The sequence below is a fragment of the Plasmodium knowlesi genome (genome assembly GCF_000006355.2).
Source record: "Plasmodium knowlesi strain H genome assembly, chromosome: 9".
NCBI classification, from domain to species: Eukaryota; Apicomplexa; class Aconoidasida; order Haemosporida; family Plasmodiidae; genus Plasmodium; species Plasmodium knowlesi.
Window position 1 is genome coordinate 1,274,266 of NC_011910.2, and position 18,906 is coordinate 1,293,171.

General features: G+C 39.9%; 3 protein-coding genes across 3 annotated transcripts; 1 reads left to right on the forward strand and 2 right to left on the reverse strand.

Annotated features, from left to right (window-relative positions):
* Window positions 1-70: 70 nt before the first annotated feature.
* Window positions 71-4,830, reverse strand: PKNH_0929500 (conserved Plasmodium protein, unknown function; the record flags this gene model as incomplete). The annotated part of the gene is made up of 2 exons (XM_002259282.1): window positions 71-2,064; window positions 2,181-4,830. The coding sequence occupies 2 exons, from the start codon at window positions 4,828-4,830 to the stop codon at window positions 71-73; spliced, it is 4,644 nt and encodes a 1,547-aa protein (XP_002259318.1).
* A 1,531-nt stretch (window positions 4,831-6,361) lies between these two features.
* On the reverse strand, window positions 6,362-7,138 carry PKNH_0929600 (conserved Plasmodium protein, unknown function; the record flags this gene model as incomplete). The annotated part of the gene is made up of 1 exon (XM_002259283.1): window positions 6,362-7,138. One exon carries the CDS (start codon window positions 7,136-7,138, stop codon window positions 6,362-6,364), a length of 777 nt encoding a protein of 258 aa, XP_002259319.1.
* Window positions 7,139-11,206: 4,068 nt separating this feature from the next.
* PKNH_0929700 (kelch domain-containing protein, putative) lies at window positions 11,207-18,601 on the forward strand (the record flags this gene model as incomplete). The annotated part of the gene is made up of 1 exon (XM_002259284.1): window positions 11,207-18,601. The coding sequence occupies one exon, from the start codon at window positions 11,207-11,209 to the stop codon at window positions 18,599-18,601; it is 7,395 nt and encodes a 2,464-aa protein (XP_002259320.1).
* Between the last annotated feature and the right edge of the window lie 305 nt (window positions 18,602-18,906).

Sequence of the window (18,906 nt, forward strand, 5' to 3'; positions counted from 1 at the left end):
CAATTTATCGCACAAATTAGGAAGATCCAAATTAAAAGGGATATGAGTCCCCTCTCCAAATATGTTTTTTTTAAAAAAAAAAAAAATTCAAGAAATAATAGTAAAGTGTTGTATCGACGTAAGAGCTAGGCGCGGGAGTATCCTCGGGCGCACCGTGTTCCTGTCGGTGATGCTGTGACTGACCGACCGGAAAGAGCTCGCGTATGGACACTTCTTTCACCCCGTGGTGCTTCAAGCATTTAGTGATAAAGGTTGGAAAAATATAAGGGAAGGTATGCTCATTTATATTCGTTGGATTTTTCTTTCGAATATCTCTTTTGAGGAGGTAGTAAAACTGCAGATAGGGAAGGAGTTGCCTGAACACGTTGGTGCGTACCTTCGTGTGTGTGTTCATGCACGTTTGCATGTCCCTGTACATTTGCGGCGGGTCCTTATTCTTCGCACTATATACGGGGGGGAAATTCCTAGCGTAACTCAACAATTTTATATACCTAAGCGATAGGGCTAAAATGCCTCTCAGGTCGGCCCGGTACGCGGATTTATGAAGGTAGTCAACTCCAATTTCCGCGCACCTTTGCCGGCTTTGAACATTTTGCTCCTCTGTGACGACGCTGCTATTTCCCAAGTGAGAAAAGTCATCTCTTCCCAAGGAAGGAGATTGATCTCTCATTCTTTTTTCCCTCCATCGGGGATCAGTGGCAAAAACGAGCATGACATAAAAATTGAGGCACTGGAGGAAGGTGGTATCTTGGATGCTACTTCGATGGGGAACTCCCTCAAACAGTGTGGGAGCCAAAGCATCCGAATGGTAAATCCACTGACGAGCGTAGTCCCTCTGGAGAGTTAGCATCAAGTAGGTAAAAGTGTGAAAATGCTCAAAATCCTTCATCAGTAAATTAGAACCATTGGATGTTACCAGAATAAACAACTTTTTGCAAAAAAATAAAAATATATTTGTAAATGCTGAAATGTCTAGGTAATGCAAGAGGAACCTTTTTATTAAGGAAGGGTTTTTCTCCATTTGCTTGGACAAAGCATCCATCTGGTTCAGTACATATGTGAGGTGTTTTATGTTAAGTAGGATATAGGGACTGGTATATAGATGCAATAACTTGGTAACAGTTTCATGCCTATGATCTAAGGATAAGATATTCTTCACCACATGATTTACTTGAGAACACACTACTAAAAATCTCCACATTTTTGTAAAGCGGTACATACACTGATAGGTCTCTCTTGGAGTGGAACATCTGTTGTTCATTTTTTCGGACTCCATTATTTTTTGTTCTTCCGATTTCTGCACTAAGTAAAAGGAACGGAATAGTTTCGACACATGGACAAGGAGTACATCAATGAGGGCTTTATCAAAATGGTACAAATCACTAAACGACTTGGTAATCAGTGCAATGTATTTAAGAGTTATTTTGGCTTCTTCTTTTTCCGTCTGCTTCTCTGGATTGCTTGTCGTTTCAACTCCACTTTGTTCGTACCACTTCTGTACACATTCCCCCAACTGCTTTATATCCCCATCGAGGAGATGAATATGGATTTTGTCGTCACTCGGGAACAGGTTCAAACAGTTTTTATATCTGTACAACCATTTAAGTAAATATCCACTGGGGTTGTTTTCTCTCCACATTTTCTCCTCGTCGGTTTTACCTCCCTTACAGTACTCCTTCCGGGTCACTTGGTTGCTCTTCCGTACCAAGTGACTGTGTTTCAGAAGAGCTACTTTCCTGTTATTACCACACATACTGTAATCCAGAAATAGTGAGTCGTCTACATGGATTAAGTTCTTATCGGAAATCATATCGAATGGATATTTGTATGAACAAGTTCCATTTTCATCTGAAATGTTTCCCATTTTGTGCATCCCTTTTGCACCCTCGAATGTTTCGTCTGACTGTTCATTGAACATATGAGCGTATCTCCGTAAGCATACGTTGCGCAAGCTCCTTATTTCTTTGTATTTTATGAGGCGTAAATCTAGCCCACTCTTCGATCCTCGGTGAACGCATGGCTTAGGGGGAACCTTCTCGGTGTACCGCTCGCTTGGGTGAAGCTCTGCGAGGAGATGGGAAAGTAAAGAATGGAACAAAAGGGTGGTAGAAAAATAATGGAGCAAAATAGGGGATCGAATCATATTGGGGGCACATGCACACAACACAAATACATCTTACCTTCGAAATACCTTCGGAAGAGCTTTCGGTTGTGTAGACGCATAGCAGCTGGATGAACATTTCCGAAATGTTTCGACAAGACGGAGTTCCTTTTCATTCGTTCTGTTGACTCATATGGACCTCTTTCCTCTGTTTGGGTAGCGCAGTTTAGATCCCCAGAAGAGTGCATCACCTTTGCCCTCCGAAACATGTCTACATTTAGATACATCAAATGAGATAAGCATTTTTTCTCCTTGTTTGCGTCTTCAACAAGTAAAGTAGAATTTTTTTTTTTTTTTTTTTTTAAACTTTCGAGATTGATTTTTTCACTCTTCCTGTAGGAGAATCTCAGACAAGATTTTGTCCCCCCAATGGCAGTAGCAACAGAATTGTAAGGAGAACTATCTTGGAATCGAACTGTGGCTACTTCTCTTGGGGGGACATTAGAACTACTGTTTTTGTGTCCCTTCTGTAGTGGGGGCAAATAACTTTCTCGTTCACTCATTTTGATGATACTTCTTCTGTCATGTGAAAAGTTTATCTCCTTTTTATTTTTTTTAATGGCGTCGTGAAGGCACACAAATTGGGGTTCTGTGTGTCTACTCAGGCTGTTGTGAAATCGGCTAGTCTGGTGAATAACGTGGCCGCAACCGATGGTAGCGGTGGTGGTTGTGTTGGTTCTTATGTTGGTTGTTGTGGTGGTTGCTGTGGTGGTTGTTGTGTTGTTGTTGTGTTGTTGTTGTGTTGTTGTTGTGTTGGTTGTATGTTGGTTGTGTCCCTGGTCGGGAAGGGGTGCCCCCCTTGCGAGCAAACACAAGCGAATCATCTGGGATAAGCGGAGTAACAAGTCGTGGGCCCTGTGCCCGCATATCCCCAGGTAGATAAACAAATTCACATACATTTCTAGGTACTTCAAGCCAAAAGACACTTCCCTCATGTGTGTCTCTCTTCCTACATGCTCTTCCTCTCCAATTATGTTACAAGCTTCTACCTTCATTTTCACTCTCTCTTCATACAAATGTAGAGGTAAGTGAGACAGTTCGTTGATGACTCCCTTCTTCTGTGGTACTTGCTTAAACAAATTGACAGAACCTACGGGGTGGTCCTCCTGTTCATCTACCTTTTCAAAATGTGTCCTTCTAACAGGGGGCCTGTAGGAATTCCCAGGGGAAAGCCTCCCTTCATCATCTGTGGGTAGCGATTTATAAGGGAGGGATCGCCCCCACTGTTTGTCTCCCCTCATTGAGACTAACATCCCAGTGGGTAAGGTACCCATAGGAGGCAGAAATTTTTCAAAAAGAAAACAAAAAAAGGGTTCATCGAAATGGTTTAAAAAGGTTAGTATCTTAACGACATACACCACATCTGCATATGTATAATGGTAGAAATTTTTCCTAATCACATTTACTACTTTCTTTAAAATAACAGTATCTTTAAATTTATGCCTTTTCAGGAGTTTTAAAATAGATAACACCGCACTTGGAGACAATTCCACTCCATGCTTGTCGATAAACATGCTAATGAATTGAAAAAAATTCGGTTCCATGGGGACATGGTTGTACAGGAGGGTATTCACATAATTGGAAAAATCTCCCTGAGTCATGGAATCTATATGTCTCTCAAAATTTCGGTGTAAAACCTTAATGTAGTGCAAATTGTGTTTCCCACTTTCTTCATTTAGAACAATCCTTAGCAGAAGAAAACTATTTCTCAAGGAGAGTTGACAAGCGTAATAACAACACATATGTAGTAAGGTGTCGTATATTTCATTTTTTATCTTCCCTTTGTGTAAAAAGTAGAGAACCAAAATGATATGCTTCAAGTCTTTGTATCTTTCATTTATCTCCTCTTCGATCATATTAAAGAAAAGGAAATTCGTATCTGGAACTTCATCCTTGCAATAATTAAAGACGGCTACATAAGTTTCTATGTATTTCCTCGTTGGAATATAATTTAATAGGGTACACAAGTGTAGATAATGTGATATGATCCTTTGAGAACCTTTATTCATTTTACATAACCAGTAGAAGTATTCACTGCTACATTGCAGGAGAGGTAAGTTTTTGTACTTCCTCCTGGCAAATGTTTTTAAAATAAATAATAATTCATTTTCGTAAAATTGACCGATGTTTTTCATCACATACTTTGTTGCAAATCTATACTTGGAGATGTCATCATTTGGTTGTAGCTGCTTTATGTATTTCAACAGATATACCTTGTTGTTGTACAATTGTTCTTCTGCTATGGGGACGCATTCCTTCGTATTGTGAATTTCATCCAATGTATTGTTTTCCCACTCTTTCTGATTATCCAACGTGGAGGATACTACCCCTGTTACTGTTGTTTTTTCTTCAGAATGTTTTTCCTTCCCTTTTACTGTTCTGTTGACAACTGAATTCACATCTTGGGTGTATGTTATTCCTTTGGAGTCATTCGGATCAGGGGGATAATCCTCCCCACCATTTTTCCCTTCTTGGACTGAACCCCCATTTTTACACCTCTTCTCTGATTCCTTTTTTTTTTTGGCTATCAAATCGAAGATACTACTACAGTAGTTCGCCGAAATAGCCATGAACAGAGTGCGCTTCTTCACCTCTGCCCGTTTAGCCAGAATCCTGCCCGCAGACCATCTGTTCACTGTGTTTAAGTGCGTAGTCACTAAATGTTTCATGGTTCGACACTCTTACGTGTATTAGTATGTAGGTCACATATTTCTTGTGTGCCCTCTTAACTTTTTGCAAAATATGGGTTCTCAAAAATGAGGCGAACAGTGGATTTGCATAGATGTCGACTGCCTTGCCTCAGAGTCACCTCATCACGGGATCGCGTCACCACCGCATCTCTACACCTACATATATACACGCACGTGTACTGATACGATGCCCCGTTCTGCTCTCATATCATCGCGAGGGGGGGGATGCCTTCATGCCAAACAGTAGCAAATACACTCATGGGTTCTACTCTCCCACACACACGAATACAACGGGCCCGCCACTTGGAAAACAAATTCACTTGTACTTATGGACCTTATTCGAAATACAAAACGGGAAAAAGAAGAACCGCACATTTAAAGGTGAACCTCAAATGGGAAAAAATAAAATGGTAATATCCGCGTTTCTTCCTATTCCCTAGGATTAATGACCCCTTTTTAAAGTAAAAAAGGGATAAGCAAACCACAAAATAAAGTGATGTAGCCCTTTTTTTTTTTTTTTTTTTTTTTTTTGAGAAGATCAAAGTGTTATATACTGGTAGCCAGAACAACGGGATTTAAGATGGGTCTGTTTTGTGCAACCTTCCAACAGTTTAGTGCGCACTGAGGGAATTCCTCCTCTGAAGAAATGGCCCCTTATTGCGATGCTGTTTTGGTGAAGGGGAAGTTGTGCGTAGAAATGCCGCGAAGAGGTTGGTTGGCGATCTCTCTGCTTGACCAACTTAGCATATATCACTCTCACGTTGACTTGCTTTCCCCGACATAGTAACACTTCGTGGATCTCATAATCCTTGTATAGAACCCGCCTCAGAGGCGAACGTTTAACTCCCCATTTTTACAAAGGGCAAATCGGACAAGTTGGAACGAAGCAACGACGGAGTGAAATAAATAAGCGACCAAGAAAAAAAAAAAGATAGAAAAAAAAAAATTAAAAAGTCGAAAAAACAACACGACGAATGACAAAATTCATGTATAGTAAACTATCCAGTCATTTGCATCTCCACAGTGGTACCAAAAAAAAAAAAAAAAAAAAAAAAAAAAAAGCCAAATAATTGTCACAAATCATATAGTTATTTTCATATAACTAGTAAGGTGAACAGGGGGGGTGGGCAAGCACATAACAGATGCATACCTGTATGTACGGAAAAATGGACTTGCAGATAGCTTAGACATATTTGTGCAGTATAGATGATACCCCCTCCTCTCTTTTCACAGAAGTGCAAAGCGCGGTCAGAAACTTAAACAAAGAAAATGGATTCACAAAATGGGTCATCCATACCCCTGGTGGAAGGTACACATTAAGTATCATCATAATTTCCCATTTTAATACAAAAAAAAAAAAAAAAAATGAAATACTAATTTGGATTGAGCGAGAGGGAACAAAACCAAAATGGTATTCATCCAACCCAGTGGAGATGTTACGTGAGGAGGAAAATGGAAGAGGCACTTCATCGGTTTACAATTTCTATATGCACACATGAAGGGACGAACCCTAACAACATGGGAAGAATTTCTTCGGCTTAATCTTCCTCTTACTAACAACAGGCATTTTCCTAATGCTGCAGGTACGGTCCATTTTAGGTGTCGGCCCAGTGAAAGTCTGTTTTGGATTCATCTGGTGCATGTACATCTGAGGGTTATTCATATTTTCAAAGATGGGCATAGAATAAGGCAAGCTATTATAATTATTATTTTCACTCAGCATGGTGTTGAAATTTCCATTAGGAATGTTAAAATTGTTCGCATAGGTCATAGGATCCGTTTCTGTCGTTCGCATGTTGTTGAAGTAATCAGGGGAGAAATTATCACCTGTGGTTGGTTGATTCATGTACATGATATCTGACCCTGAATTATAATCGTCCAAATTGAATGGAACTTGGCTAGCTTGAATTGTGTTTTGTGTGTTGTTATAATTCATTAAGTTTCTATAACTATCAAATCCGTTGGTCGTTTCCAAACCTGTATTCATTCCTTGCATACTTATGGATTCATTTGGATCTGTGTGTATGATACTGTTCATTGGCATTGTGTTGTTGTATGCATTTCCCCCCTGATCTATTTTAAATTGTGGCATCATCTCAGATGGGTAGCTTTCTCTATTAAGGACATAATCACTAGTGTTGTAACCATTGGTCAACACTGCTCCATTCATCATGTAGTTTGCACTCATGCTATTGTGCGAAAGGTCTGCTGGGTTCAGGCCGTATTTAGGCTCCTCCTCAACTCGGGAGGAATTCAAAACGGTTCTCATTCCGTACGACCCGTCCATTTTGATCTCCCACTTGATCGCTAGGTTGTGCTTTTCACGGGAGAGGTGAAAAGAAAAAGGGAACACAAAGTGGAATAGCAACAAATGTATGATAAGACAAATGCAGGAAGCCCTACGAAAAAGTACTTACCCGCGTCACACTAAAAAAAAAAAAAAAAAAAAAAATCGAGCGAACGGCCAAGGAATGTAAAATAGTTTACGTTGTCATGAATGGCCCTTCTCAAGGTACAATTTGTGTTCAACGAATCAAAAGAACACACGTGTATGTGTATGTATATATATATATCCACTCGCGAAGATCTTCGGAAAAAAAAAAAAAAAAAAACAGTTAGACAGAAACAAAGAGTGCTAAAAGCTGCGGAGACCTTTTTTTTTAAAAAAAGAAAAAACAAGGTAAGCACAACATAGATGGTAGGTTACAAAAAAAAAAAAAAAATAACAGCAAAGTACACTGCAGTGCAACGAACCTTCCCTGGCAAACAAATTTACACACCATTAGCACTGAAAATCTACACCTCGAAAGAAAAATCACAAGTTCATATTAGCATCACAAAGGGGTATAAATTATACTTTTTCCATAAAAAGGTTTAGGAAATTGAATTATGCTTGATATTCCTACTGACATGTAAAAGTGTCATATAATTATGAAGGTAATTATTTTCTCTTAATAAACTACTCACAAGCACCATTTTTTTTTAAAAGGACGCAACGAATTATTACACACGTATAGTATTTTTACAAAATTTGTATGAACAAGCAAGGTAAATTTGGCATTTAAAAAAAAAAAAAAAAAAAAAAAATCGCTATGCACACATAGGTAGCTTTTAGAACGTGGCTATTTATAATTATTTTTTTTTTTTTTTCTTCACTCATACTGACAATGGCACATTTTGGAATGTAGAAATATCGTCCTATACAGTGGAAGAAGCTTAAGTGAACAAATCTACACATTTTAAACACACATTATTATTCCTGTTAAATGCGAAAAAGCGTTCATATGCAGGTGTGGCTCTTTTATCTTTTTCTTTGAGCTTATGCTCTTATTTTACCTTGGGAATTGGCTACTCTTAATTACATGCACCGTTCAGACGTTTTCTGCAAAATGTGCGTACTCGTGCAAAAAGGTGTGTACATGTAAAACGGGATGGCTGTTCCCATATTTTTTGTGTCCCAATTTCTACTGAAATGGCCAAGGGGGGAACCCCAATTTATCCTTTAATATCCATAAATTATTTACCTCCTTTGCAAATCAGAGGTACGCACGGATTGCAATTAAGTAGCCTTTCCAAATTTTTTGCAAACGCTGGAGAATTAACTTCCTACGTAATTCTTCCAATTTGAAGGGATACTTTTTTTTGAAAGGAGTAGAGCGGTTAAAACGTCTGCACACAAAGCAACTTCGTATCGCTAGGAAATGCATCCGTTTGGGATTTCTACAAAATGTGCTTCTCCCCCATGTGGCCGCATTTCCGCGTAGCTATTTTTGCATGCTCAAAGGCAGCGTTGAAATTGTGTAGAATGGCGATTTCATCACAGGTAAGCCCGACGCGGAAGGTGCTTCACGCTGAATATACCTTTAATGATCATTTAACGTGATGACCGGGGGCATTTACTTCAAGGGCGCCAAACGGTTAAGAATAAAAAAAAAATAATAAATAAAATAAAGTGAGACGTTACCACGTATCTCCATAGGAGTACACTCATTTCAATCTTTTCAAAAATTTTATGGAAGGATTTTTAAAAAAGATATCGCTAGACGCACTTCCCATCAAATGTGTACACAAATGTAGTGTGCATGTGAGGTACTAAGCAGGAGCTAGGAGAACAATTTGCACCCTTCCAACGTTCTCTTATAAAATATCATTTTTTTCTCTTTTTCTGCCCACTGATGCATCCTTCTGTGTCGAACTGGTCGTGGGGACTTTTCCCTAAAATATTTTCCAGTCGTTCCATTACTATCTGTAGAAAGACAAAATGCTTTAAGCTCAACGCAGCCGTATAGTGCGCATGGCCAATTTCCAGTTATTTCAATTTTCCCTTGCGACATTTAATGCAAGCCTTTTTTTTTTTTTGTGGGGTGCGAGAAAGGAAAATATATACGACGGAGTACGTCAAAGAAAAAAAAATAAAATAAAATAAGTTCATTTTTTGATGTATGTGTAGGTGTAGAGGAGATCACATGGGAAGGAATTTTACCGATCCATGTCATGGACGCGTTTATGTTTCGTATTATTACGTGAATGCTATATTGATGTTCCTTATTATGTGTCATTCATTTCGGTACATGTTTCTACTTTATTTTTTTCATGGAGAAATGCTTCTCCACTTATTCGCCTTTTTTTTTTTTTTTTTTTGTTACCCTTTCTGCTTTCATTTTGTTAAATAAAATGTTCACATTTTTACGTTCTGATTTGGTGAGAAATCATCAAAGGTAGAGAAGCCACTTTGGCACACATTTCCAACCAAACGAGTTATATGTAATTCTAGGGTATATACCCTAGCAGAATCCTCTGTGGAGGGAACGCGAAGGGAACTAAGGCGGATTGCGGTTCTTGCAATTCAACCCCCTCAGTTTCGTGGTTTCCGTGGCGTTACCCATGTCAGGTGTCCCCTTGCCTCAATGTATACATGCATAAACTGAATGTTTACATAGGTGTGTACAGAGCACCATATCTACACACATAACTGCGTACGTGTCCGCAGATATCGCTTACCCAAACTGTTTACCCCCACCACCTAACAGCAGATGCTCCCTCTTTAAGCAGAGCACATTCCTGCCATGTCCGAAGCGCACATTAACCCCTTGGGTTTATAATTAAAAAAAAGCCCAGTTTTTTAACCCACGTAGGGATGTCCTCTTTATATTATTAAATGTGTAATAATAAAACGGGGACAACGAAGGAATTGCCAAAAATGGGTTCTATGTTCTGTGCTTATTTTTACATGTGTACAGAAATACATTAATTTAATAATTCTTCTTATTTTTTTTTTTAAATAAGTTATAATTTATTCTTCGCCTTATTGTAATATACCCAAAAAAAAAAAAAAAAAAAAAAAAAAAAAAAAAAAAAAAAGAACAGAATTCACATACGTCACGTACAATTCACGTAAAGCCCTTTGCAGATGGGCTATTTCGTAACGCAGACGTTGGATGAGTTTCCTTTTCGTTTAGGAAACCATATATTGAGCAGTTCACTTTACATTTTTTTTTTGTTATATCTTTTTGCCCAGAATTGTTCAGCTAGTGGAATTTCTCATTCTATATGCACCTTTTTTGATAGCCATTTCTTTTCTCCCTTTTTTTTTTTTTTATTGTATCTTTTTTTTTGCGGACAAGTGCTCAATAACGATACATGTTCCATGCGTACACCTCCGGGAGTCCCTTTTTTTTTGTGGGGGGAAGTTAAAGATAGACTGCCACATTTTTTTTATTTCACTTTTCCAAATTTTTACTCATACGGTGTATCTCCGTTTGGGCGTGCCGAAACTGGTGGGAGTGCTTTCCCCACAGGATTCGCCTACGAACACAGCACATATACCTGGTGGTTGTTGTTTGTGTATGCAATTTTGTAACTTTTAAAAAAAAAAAAAAAAAAAAAGACACAGAATACATGCATGCATACATTTGTATATACGTGCATACGTATATAACAATAAAACTGTTCCAACGGGGTGGAGCCAATTTTGTGGAGGCAAGAGTTTCTACGTGGATGTAGAGAGAAAGTATACACGTAAAAAGCGACCAACAGTTTGGAGCCATTAAAAAAATAAATATACATACATATATATATGTGTGTATTTTTTTCCCCTCCCTCTTGAGAGAAAAGGGACGAACGGGACGAGTCACACGTAAAAGGGAACCTTACCTTTACATGCGTGTGCATGTGTACCTGGGGGAGTTGGTACTAGGGTGCACGTGTCCAACCGCACGATTCCCGCAATTTGTGTTTGGCCAAGTAAAACAGGACAGCTAACAAGGAGGACAAGCGGGATGAAGAAGATAAGTACTCGCATTGACCCCTCCGTTCCCATTTATTCTACTCCTCGCATGCGAGCCTTGTTGAAAAAATGTCATCAAGTGGCATAAGCAACGAATGCAATAAAAACGGCCAAACGAATTTCAGCTTAAATGTCCTGCATAGTAAATGTTCGCCCCCAAGTGGAAAACGTGATGAGGAAGACAACTGCAATTTTGAGGATGGAGAAAAAACACATGCGGTAGACACTTTACGCAATAACATCACACAGGGGGGGGTCCTGAAGGCGGAAATAATTACACAGAACGGTGAAAACAACTTGAGTAACCATAAGAATGAGCCTATTCACCCACAACATTTACAGGAAAATATTTTTATTAATATGAAGGAAGAACATGCGAAGCAGAACGTAAACTTAAATAAAGGTTACCCGTACAAATGGAACAAAGAACAGAATGATCCATGCGCAGAAAAAGGAATGGAAGAAAAATCAGGGGATGTCTTTTTCAAAATGGCAAATGAATACAATTCAAATCAAAGTAAAACGATAGCCGGTAATGTCGATGTTTCGCCAAGTAAGGCAGATCGGTCAAATTTCACTTTTGAGAAAAACTGCCTGAACAGGTCAGGTGAAATGGAAAAAAAAAAAAAAAAAAAAATGAGCATATCGAATGTATTAAACAATAAGGCTCAAAATTGGAGCAACGAACTGAATGGCATAGAATGTAGAAGTTCGCTCCTGAATGGCGTGGAGGAAAGCCACCCCGATGAAGTTAAAAAATCGATAAGCGTGGAAAAGATTTGCCCACTCAGCGCCAACAAGGATAGAGGAAAAATAATGCCCACCGGAAGGGGCGAAAATGATGTGTCCGTCGGAACATGCAACAAGAGAGAACATCCACAGGGGGGAAGACAAATGAACAGACAGGAAACACCTATTCCTTTTTTCACATCCCCCATTCCAAAGGCGGTGTGGAAAAGCGACAAGTTCACAGGCCATCTAAATGGCCACTCTTCCATTGTCACTCACACACAAAATGACACACAGAGCCCATCTTACATGGCCAAAGGCAAAAATTGCGCCCTGAAAAAAAAGCATGAAAATATATTGCTAAGCGACAGGGAGGAGGTGATATATGTGAACAATCGAAATGGGGGTAACCTGTGTGGAAAGAATAAAAGGGGTGGGGGATTCCACGACGAGGATGAAAAAATGGCATGCACCAACGAAAGGATAAGCGAGGACAGTAGTGAACGAAGTATCACAGACCAGGACGCAGACGATGAGATCAACAATGAGCCCAGGTATGTATCATACGTTGATCTACGAGCTGTGGAAAGTGGAAACCTTAATCTCCTTCCTCCAAATGGATGGAACGATCAAATAAACAAACACGCAAGGGGGGAAAACAGCCCACCCACAAACTGCCCGGAGGTATACACGAACGGAAATCTTACACATAGTGAAAGAGGCTATTCCTTCAACAACCATAAGACACACCAAAATTTTATGAACAACGTAAAAATACACGTTCACCATAAGGCCATTGATTACGACATGAAGGAAGAACAAACATTTAATGCTTCCAAGGGAAACCAGGAAAAGGATCTCACCGAGAAGGAAAGTCTACCCATCCATGTAAATCCATTTAACGCATCAAAGCATGTTACCAAAGATGCGCCTGAAATGGAAGGAACCCCCGTAAAGGAAAACGGCTTCCTCCCACGCGATGATGTTGAAAAGACGACGAAGAAGGAAATGACAAGAAAAGACAACACGGCGGAATGCTTATCAAGTGTGCATAGGAACTGGAGAACATATGAGGGAACCCTTACAGTCCCTGAGGAAGAAGAAATTGTGAATGCAGAAGAAAGAAAAAAACACGGGATGAAAAAGGATCCACGTGGGTGCATTACTAACTTTTCGTATGCCCAAAGTGGACACCGAGAAAATGGGTGCATATCGAACCGTTCCTTTGTAGAGGAAAACTACGATGGAATGAACCTCACTAATGGAGCCAAACAAAATGGGTGTGTACCTGTTATGGAAGGAATGGATAAGTTTGACGATGGTAAAGAGACACATATTGGGGGAGGCATGAATTTGTCGCGATATCCGCTTAAGGGGAACGAAGACCATTTGCATGCTTCAAGAAAAGGCACCACCTTTAACGAAATGAATGGAATATTCCAAGGGGGGGAAGACAGCACCATGTGTCACTCCATATCTGAAGGAGCATCTGATACAAACGGGAAGTCAACTCAGAAAAGTTGCCCTCCCTCCTCTCGTCAAAAGGTTCCTTCTCTGCAAACAAAGAGAGAGCAATATCCAAATGATGAACCCAACACAGAGAAAGCACCTGCGGAAGATAAATCCATTTTTAATTACCATGCCGAGTGGATGAACGGTTTAGAGGAAGGCAAAGACAAAATGACGAACGGGGAATTCTACAACATAAGGAGCGTTCACAAAGAGACCACACGGACGAATAATAGTGGCTCTCTAGATCAAAACCTGCAGAATAGTCATCCAGTTTTTCACCCCTTAAAAAAAAATATATACCCATCAGCAGTTATACCTAAAGTTGGCGCAGAATGGAAATTCCCCTACATGAGGAAGGATGGAAATTCACACACAAACATTGACAGAAGGGGGCCTAAAGAAATCATGAGGAATAACGGGGACATTACAGAAGAAAACAAAAAACAAATTCTTGGATACACCCCAATGGTGCATCCTTTTCGAGAGGAACAGACAAACGAGCAGAACTATCCCCATGACAATATGAGCTCAATAGCTGAATCTTTAAGTAGCAAACAAGTGTCCACCAAATGGAAAGGTAAAAATACGAGGGAAACAGACAGCACGTGTAACCAAATAGAGGCGAAAGAATTGATTAACGGAGAAAATAAAATAATTGCCCAGGATAACTCTCCCTTGTTTGCGAATGGATATAGTCCACATACGGATATCACTATTGATCCGAAGGAAGAGTATACTCTTGGGAACGTTTCAAAATGGGAAGAGGCTAACCGAAACGAAGGGGGCAAACTATCCAAGTGGATTTATAGTTCAAATAACCTAAGTGGAGGGGTAAATTTTGGGCACGTCTACTCCATGCACAGGAATAAGGAAAGTTTAAAAAGAGGGAAAGAAGAATTTTTAAATCATAAAATGGATAATCAGCTAGCCAATGGAGTACACCCAAATGATGATGAAAACAGCTTCCCTATGAGAAGCTATTCTTACGGGGTTCCCACGCGCAGGAGTGAAATTTCCGATCTCGCCCCTCTCAGTGGAGTTTTCTTTGGGATGACTCCTTCGATTTGTAGGGAAGGTATTAACCAGATGAATACTGGCAACCTCATTAACGGAGGGGGAGGATATTTGAAAGGTGGTCCAAGTGAAGGAAGCTCCGAAAACGTGGAGAAAATGGGCGAGGCATCTTACAACCAGGAAGGACGAAACTGTCAGATGGTGAAGAGGAAAGACAGTCCTAATGTACTGGGGGAAAATAATCCTACGCACGGCGTGTCCTCCGTGGGGAATAACGAACAGGGAAGAGATATCCGCAATGGTGCAGATGTAAAATACCTGTACAGTTCAGGTGAAAGAGGAGATGGTATCCAGAAATCGGAAATTAAGGATGGACGAAATTTTGGCAATGATATGGATGGCAAATATGGAGATTTGGCTGATGCGACAGATGAAGAGATGTACAAATTGATGGAAGATCTCCCATTCGGGAGAGACAAAAAGGAGATCGCTGAGGAGCATGAGGATAGAAGCAAAAATACGTGTGTCAATCTTGAAGATGAAACAATCATACATGCATATGCAGACAGACACGATTGTGGCGCCTTACATGGGGAGGAGGAACTTCTCTCAGAAATGATAGAACAACAGGGATGGACCACCTTCGACCCGAACAATGATTACAGGTGGAAGTTGTGCCATGTAAGATACCCAGAGCATATTAACTTCAAGAAGGCCTTTTTCTTTACCTTTCAAAATGAGATATACATTTATGGGGCACGCAAGAATAATTTCATCATTCCGAATGTATTGTTTCGGATCCGAGATGGTGAAGTTGAATCTGTGCACACTAGGGGGACTGCTCCCAAGCTGTATGTCAAGGTTTATTTTGCCGTGGAGGAAGGGAACATTAGCAGAAGTATTGACGAAGAGTGCAAGAGTTTCTACATCTGGGGAGCCAATGAAAAGAGGCAACTGGACCTGTACACTGTATATAGACTAGATTTGTGTCGCCTCCAGTGGGAAGAGATAAGAATCACCTACAACAGAAATCTGAACATGTGCAGGGAAGATTTCTCCCTTATCCTGATTAAGAAATGTTTGTATATGTACGGAGGAGTTGTGCTGAAGAATGGGGAGTGGATATGTTGTGACGAATTATGGGTGTGCGACACTGGAAGGAGGAAGTGGGAGATGATATTTGTAGGGGGGAGAGGCAACCATGATGAGGACACTACTCAAAAGGAGGGAATTTTTTTTTCGAGTCTTCCTGCAACTAACGTGCTTAAACTTTTTACGAATTCGGGCAGAACATCTTCAAAGGGTACTGCACTTGAAGGGGGAAAGAGGAGTGAGAGTGAGAAAGGGAAGGATGCACAAGGGGAAGGAAGTCTCAGTAAATCCACTGTAACACGTTGTGAAGAAAAGCAACCAAGCAGAAGAGCAGGCCACCTTTGCGTTGTGTACAAAAACAGAATGTATATTCACGGTGGAACTAATTTGGCCGAGGAAAAATCAGATTTCTACTTTTTCGATTTTGCAAAAAATAAATGGTTCGAGGTTATGCCAAGTGGGGAGGTTGTTCCGCCAAAGAGGTATGGCCACTCCGGAGTTGTGGTAAAAAACAAACTCTACATGTATGGTGGGTTCACAAAAAACCCCAACGGAAACTCCATCAACAACGATATATTCGAATATGATTTTGTGAAGAACAAATGGAGACAAGTCTTCAGCATTGGTGATTTAATTTATCTGAAAAGTTGTCTTAATGGAAAGGAACAGAGTTACCTCAAATTTATGAAGTTACTAGTGATGAGGAGATACTACAGAAGCGCTACTATAAGTGCTTCTCCAGATGTGGGTGAAGTAGAAAGAGCGTTGTATGATATTTCCCCTCGGGGGTGCATCCAAAAGGGAAGAGAAGAGAGGCTACCTAATGGGAAGGCAAAAAATGCTACTAAGTCTACATTTCATCCGGAAGACACACATACAAAAGTACATGCAAATTTCGTACACATGGAAGAGACCCCACATAGCAATGAAGCCATCATCCCACAAAACATTTTCCGAAACAAAAGTCTCTACTTTAATGGCTGTCTGTACCTCTTTGGGGGATGTGGATTGGACAATCATTTCGAAAGAAGAGAAGAGAACAAATTATTCCTCCACTATGATAGTGTCTTTAAAATGAAAATTGGCCATTCGTATGTTCGTTGCTTTGCACATTATTTGTCTCACGGGGACACATTTTTTTGGGATCTCATGGCGAAGGAGGAGATGGCGCTACATGAGTGGGTGCAGCGGGAACGAAACGTAAAGAAGGACACTACTACTCATCCTGTACAAACTGTGAAAAACGACTTTGATCATTTATGGAGCCAATTGAATGAGGACAATGAAACTTCCATAACATCTGGAGATGCACGTCAGAAGGATGCATCATCTGTTATTAAAAAAATTGACTACATGTTAAGAGAAATTTCTTCACCTTTTTTATCAGGGGAGCTCGGCGAAGGAAGTGACCTCGAGGGAGGAGACCTGAGAGAAGACACATTAATAGAAGCCAAGGTGGTACCCTCAACATTGGAAGATGGAATAATGACGAACTCTCCGGACAAGTCAAGTGAAACAAACAACTTGGGTGACTCCTTTTTACTCTGTCAAGGGAAGAAAATGTTCCAACTGCTTACCTGGCTAATCGACCTATATCACAGTGATGTCTGCGCTGATGAGATGGCTACTGATATGACACCAGGACAATGCCATGTGTCGAACCTTTGGCTGGAAGAAGGTTCTCCCATGGAGCATGAATCGCACACCGATTCGCCTGACTTATTCCCGGAAGGCAAAGCAGACCGCATTAGCACTTTTGATGTGCACAGCGAGGTGGAAAGCCTCTCAAGGGGAAAGGGACAGGGGGATCCTTTTCCTACTACCGACCAGAAGGAGGCAAGAAATGGTCACAGCGAAGACACACAGGGGGGGGAAGCGCCCCCCACAACGGATGGTGCTAAAGAGGAGGATCTAAGTGGAGAGTGTTTCCAAGGAAGAAACTTACCATCTAATCAATTTGGAAAAAAGAACAAGAGTAAATGTAGTGCATCCGTTCAAGAAGTATCGCAAGTTCATTCTGTGCAAGATTGCCCCCCTGGAGAGATCCCCACAACTACGCTTGATGCCTCCTGTAACAATCACCACAACAACGGTGGTGAGAACGAGGGAAGGAGAAAAGTACAACTAAATAATAATTACCTAAAGGGTCATAAGGAAGGCGTAGGATTTGCCCCCCCTGAGGGAAAGAACAATCCGAATGACCACCATGTGTGTGATAGGAATTATCTACGTTTTAGCAAAGGTGGCAAAATGGAAAACCATTTTGAGAAGCAGAAGGAACATATCAGTTTAGGGGAAGAAAAAAGTGAAGGGGCTAGCGAATTCTCCAGGAACCTTTGCGGGAATACTTACCTCATTCCAGATTACGCCAACAGCAATCATATATATCTGAACATGGAGAAATCCATCATCTACAATTACCTACAGGAATTTAACGATCTGACAGATGATAGTTATTCTATAAAAATGAAAATCAGGAGAAATGAAATTTACAAATTAATTTACACATATACAAAAAGTGTGGAGATTCAAAACAGTGTATGCTTTAAAATGCTAGAACAGTTGGAAGGTCAGGCTAGGCAGCTACTGGCTGAGAAGGATCATCATACAGATGGTGGAATTCAAGTGGAAAATGCTGAGAATGATGAGAGTAGTTTTGATTCAGCTGATGAGGAACAATCCAATAAGAAGCATCATCTTCCATTCAGCGAAGACAACTTTGTGTCATTACAAAACGAACACGGACACTTAAAAAAAAAAATGAAATACTTTTGTGACATGGCCAATATATACTCCATAAAAATTAACAAGCTAATTTTGTACATAAGGATTCTAGAGAAGAAGTACGAATACGTGATGAACTGCTTGCTCAAGTTAAAGTCTGTTTTGTTTAGGGAAGTCGTTACTGAAGATGCGTCGAAACATTTGTCAGGCCATTTCGTGAACAACCTGGGCGACCAATGCCCTGACCACTTAAGCAAATTCTTCGCGGAAGATACATTCTTTGTACATGAACAAAATAACAATTTGTCAACCTGCAATTTTAAGGGGTGCGCATTTTATTCTCCTTCTGGGCGCACGAGAAACTGGACTCCAAAAGGGGATACAACAGAGTAGCTCATTTATAAAGAAAGAAGTGTGCATCCTTTAAAATTGAACTGAAAACAGAAACATTTAAAGAACTTGTTTAATTAATTAAAAATTACAAAAAAAAAAAATAATAAAATAAATAAAGGAAAAAATTAAATCAAATTAATTCATAGCTTTAAACGAAGAAAATAAGAAGCAACATAAATATTCTAACTCATTATATGTGTATATCACATAATTTAAAAAAAAAAAAGGCAAAAAAGAGTATGAAACCAATATTTCTTTTTTCCAAAATAATTTACACTCCAAGCATATATATTTTTCCCTTATCA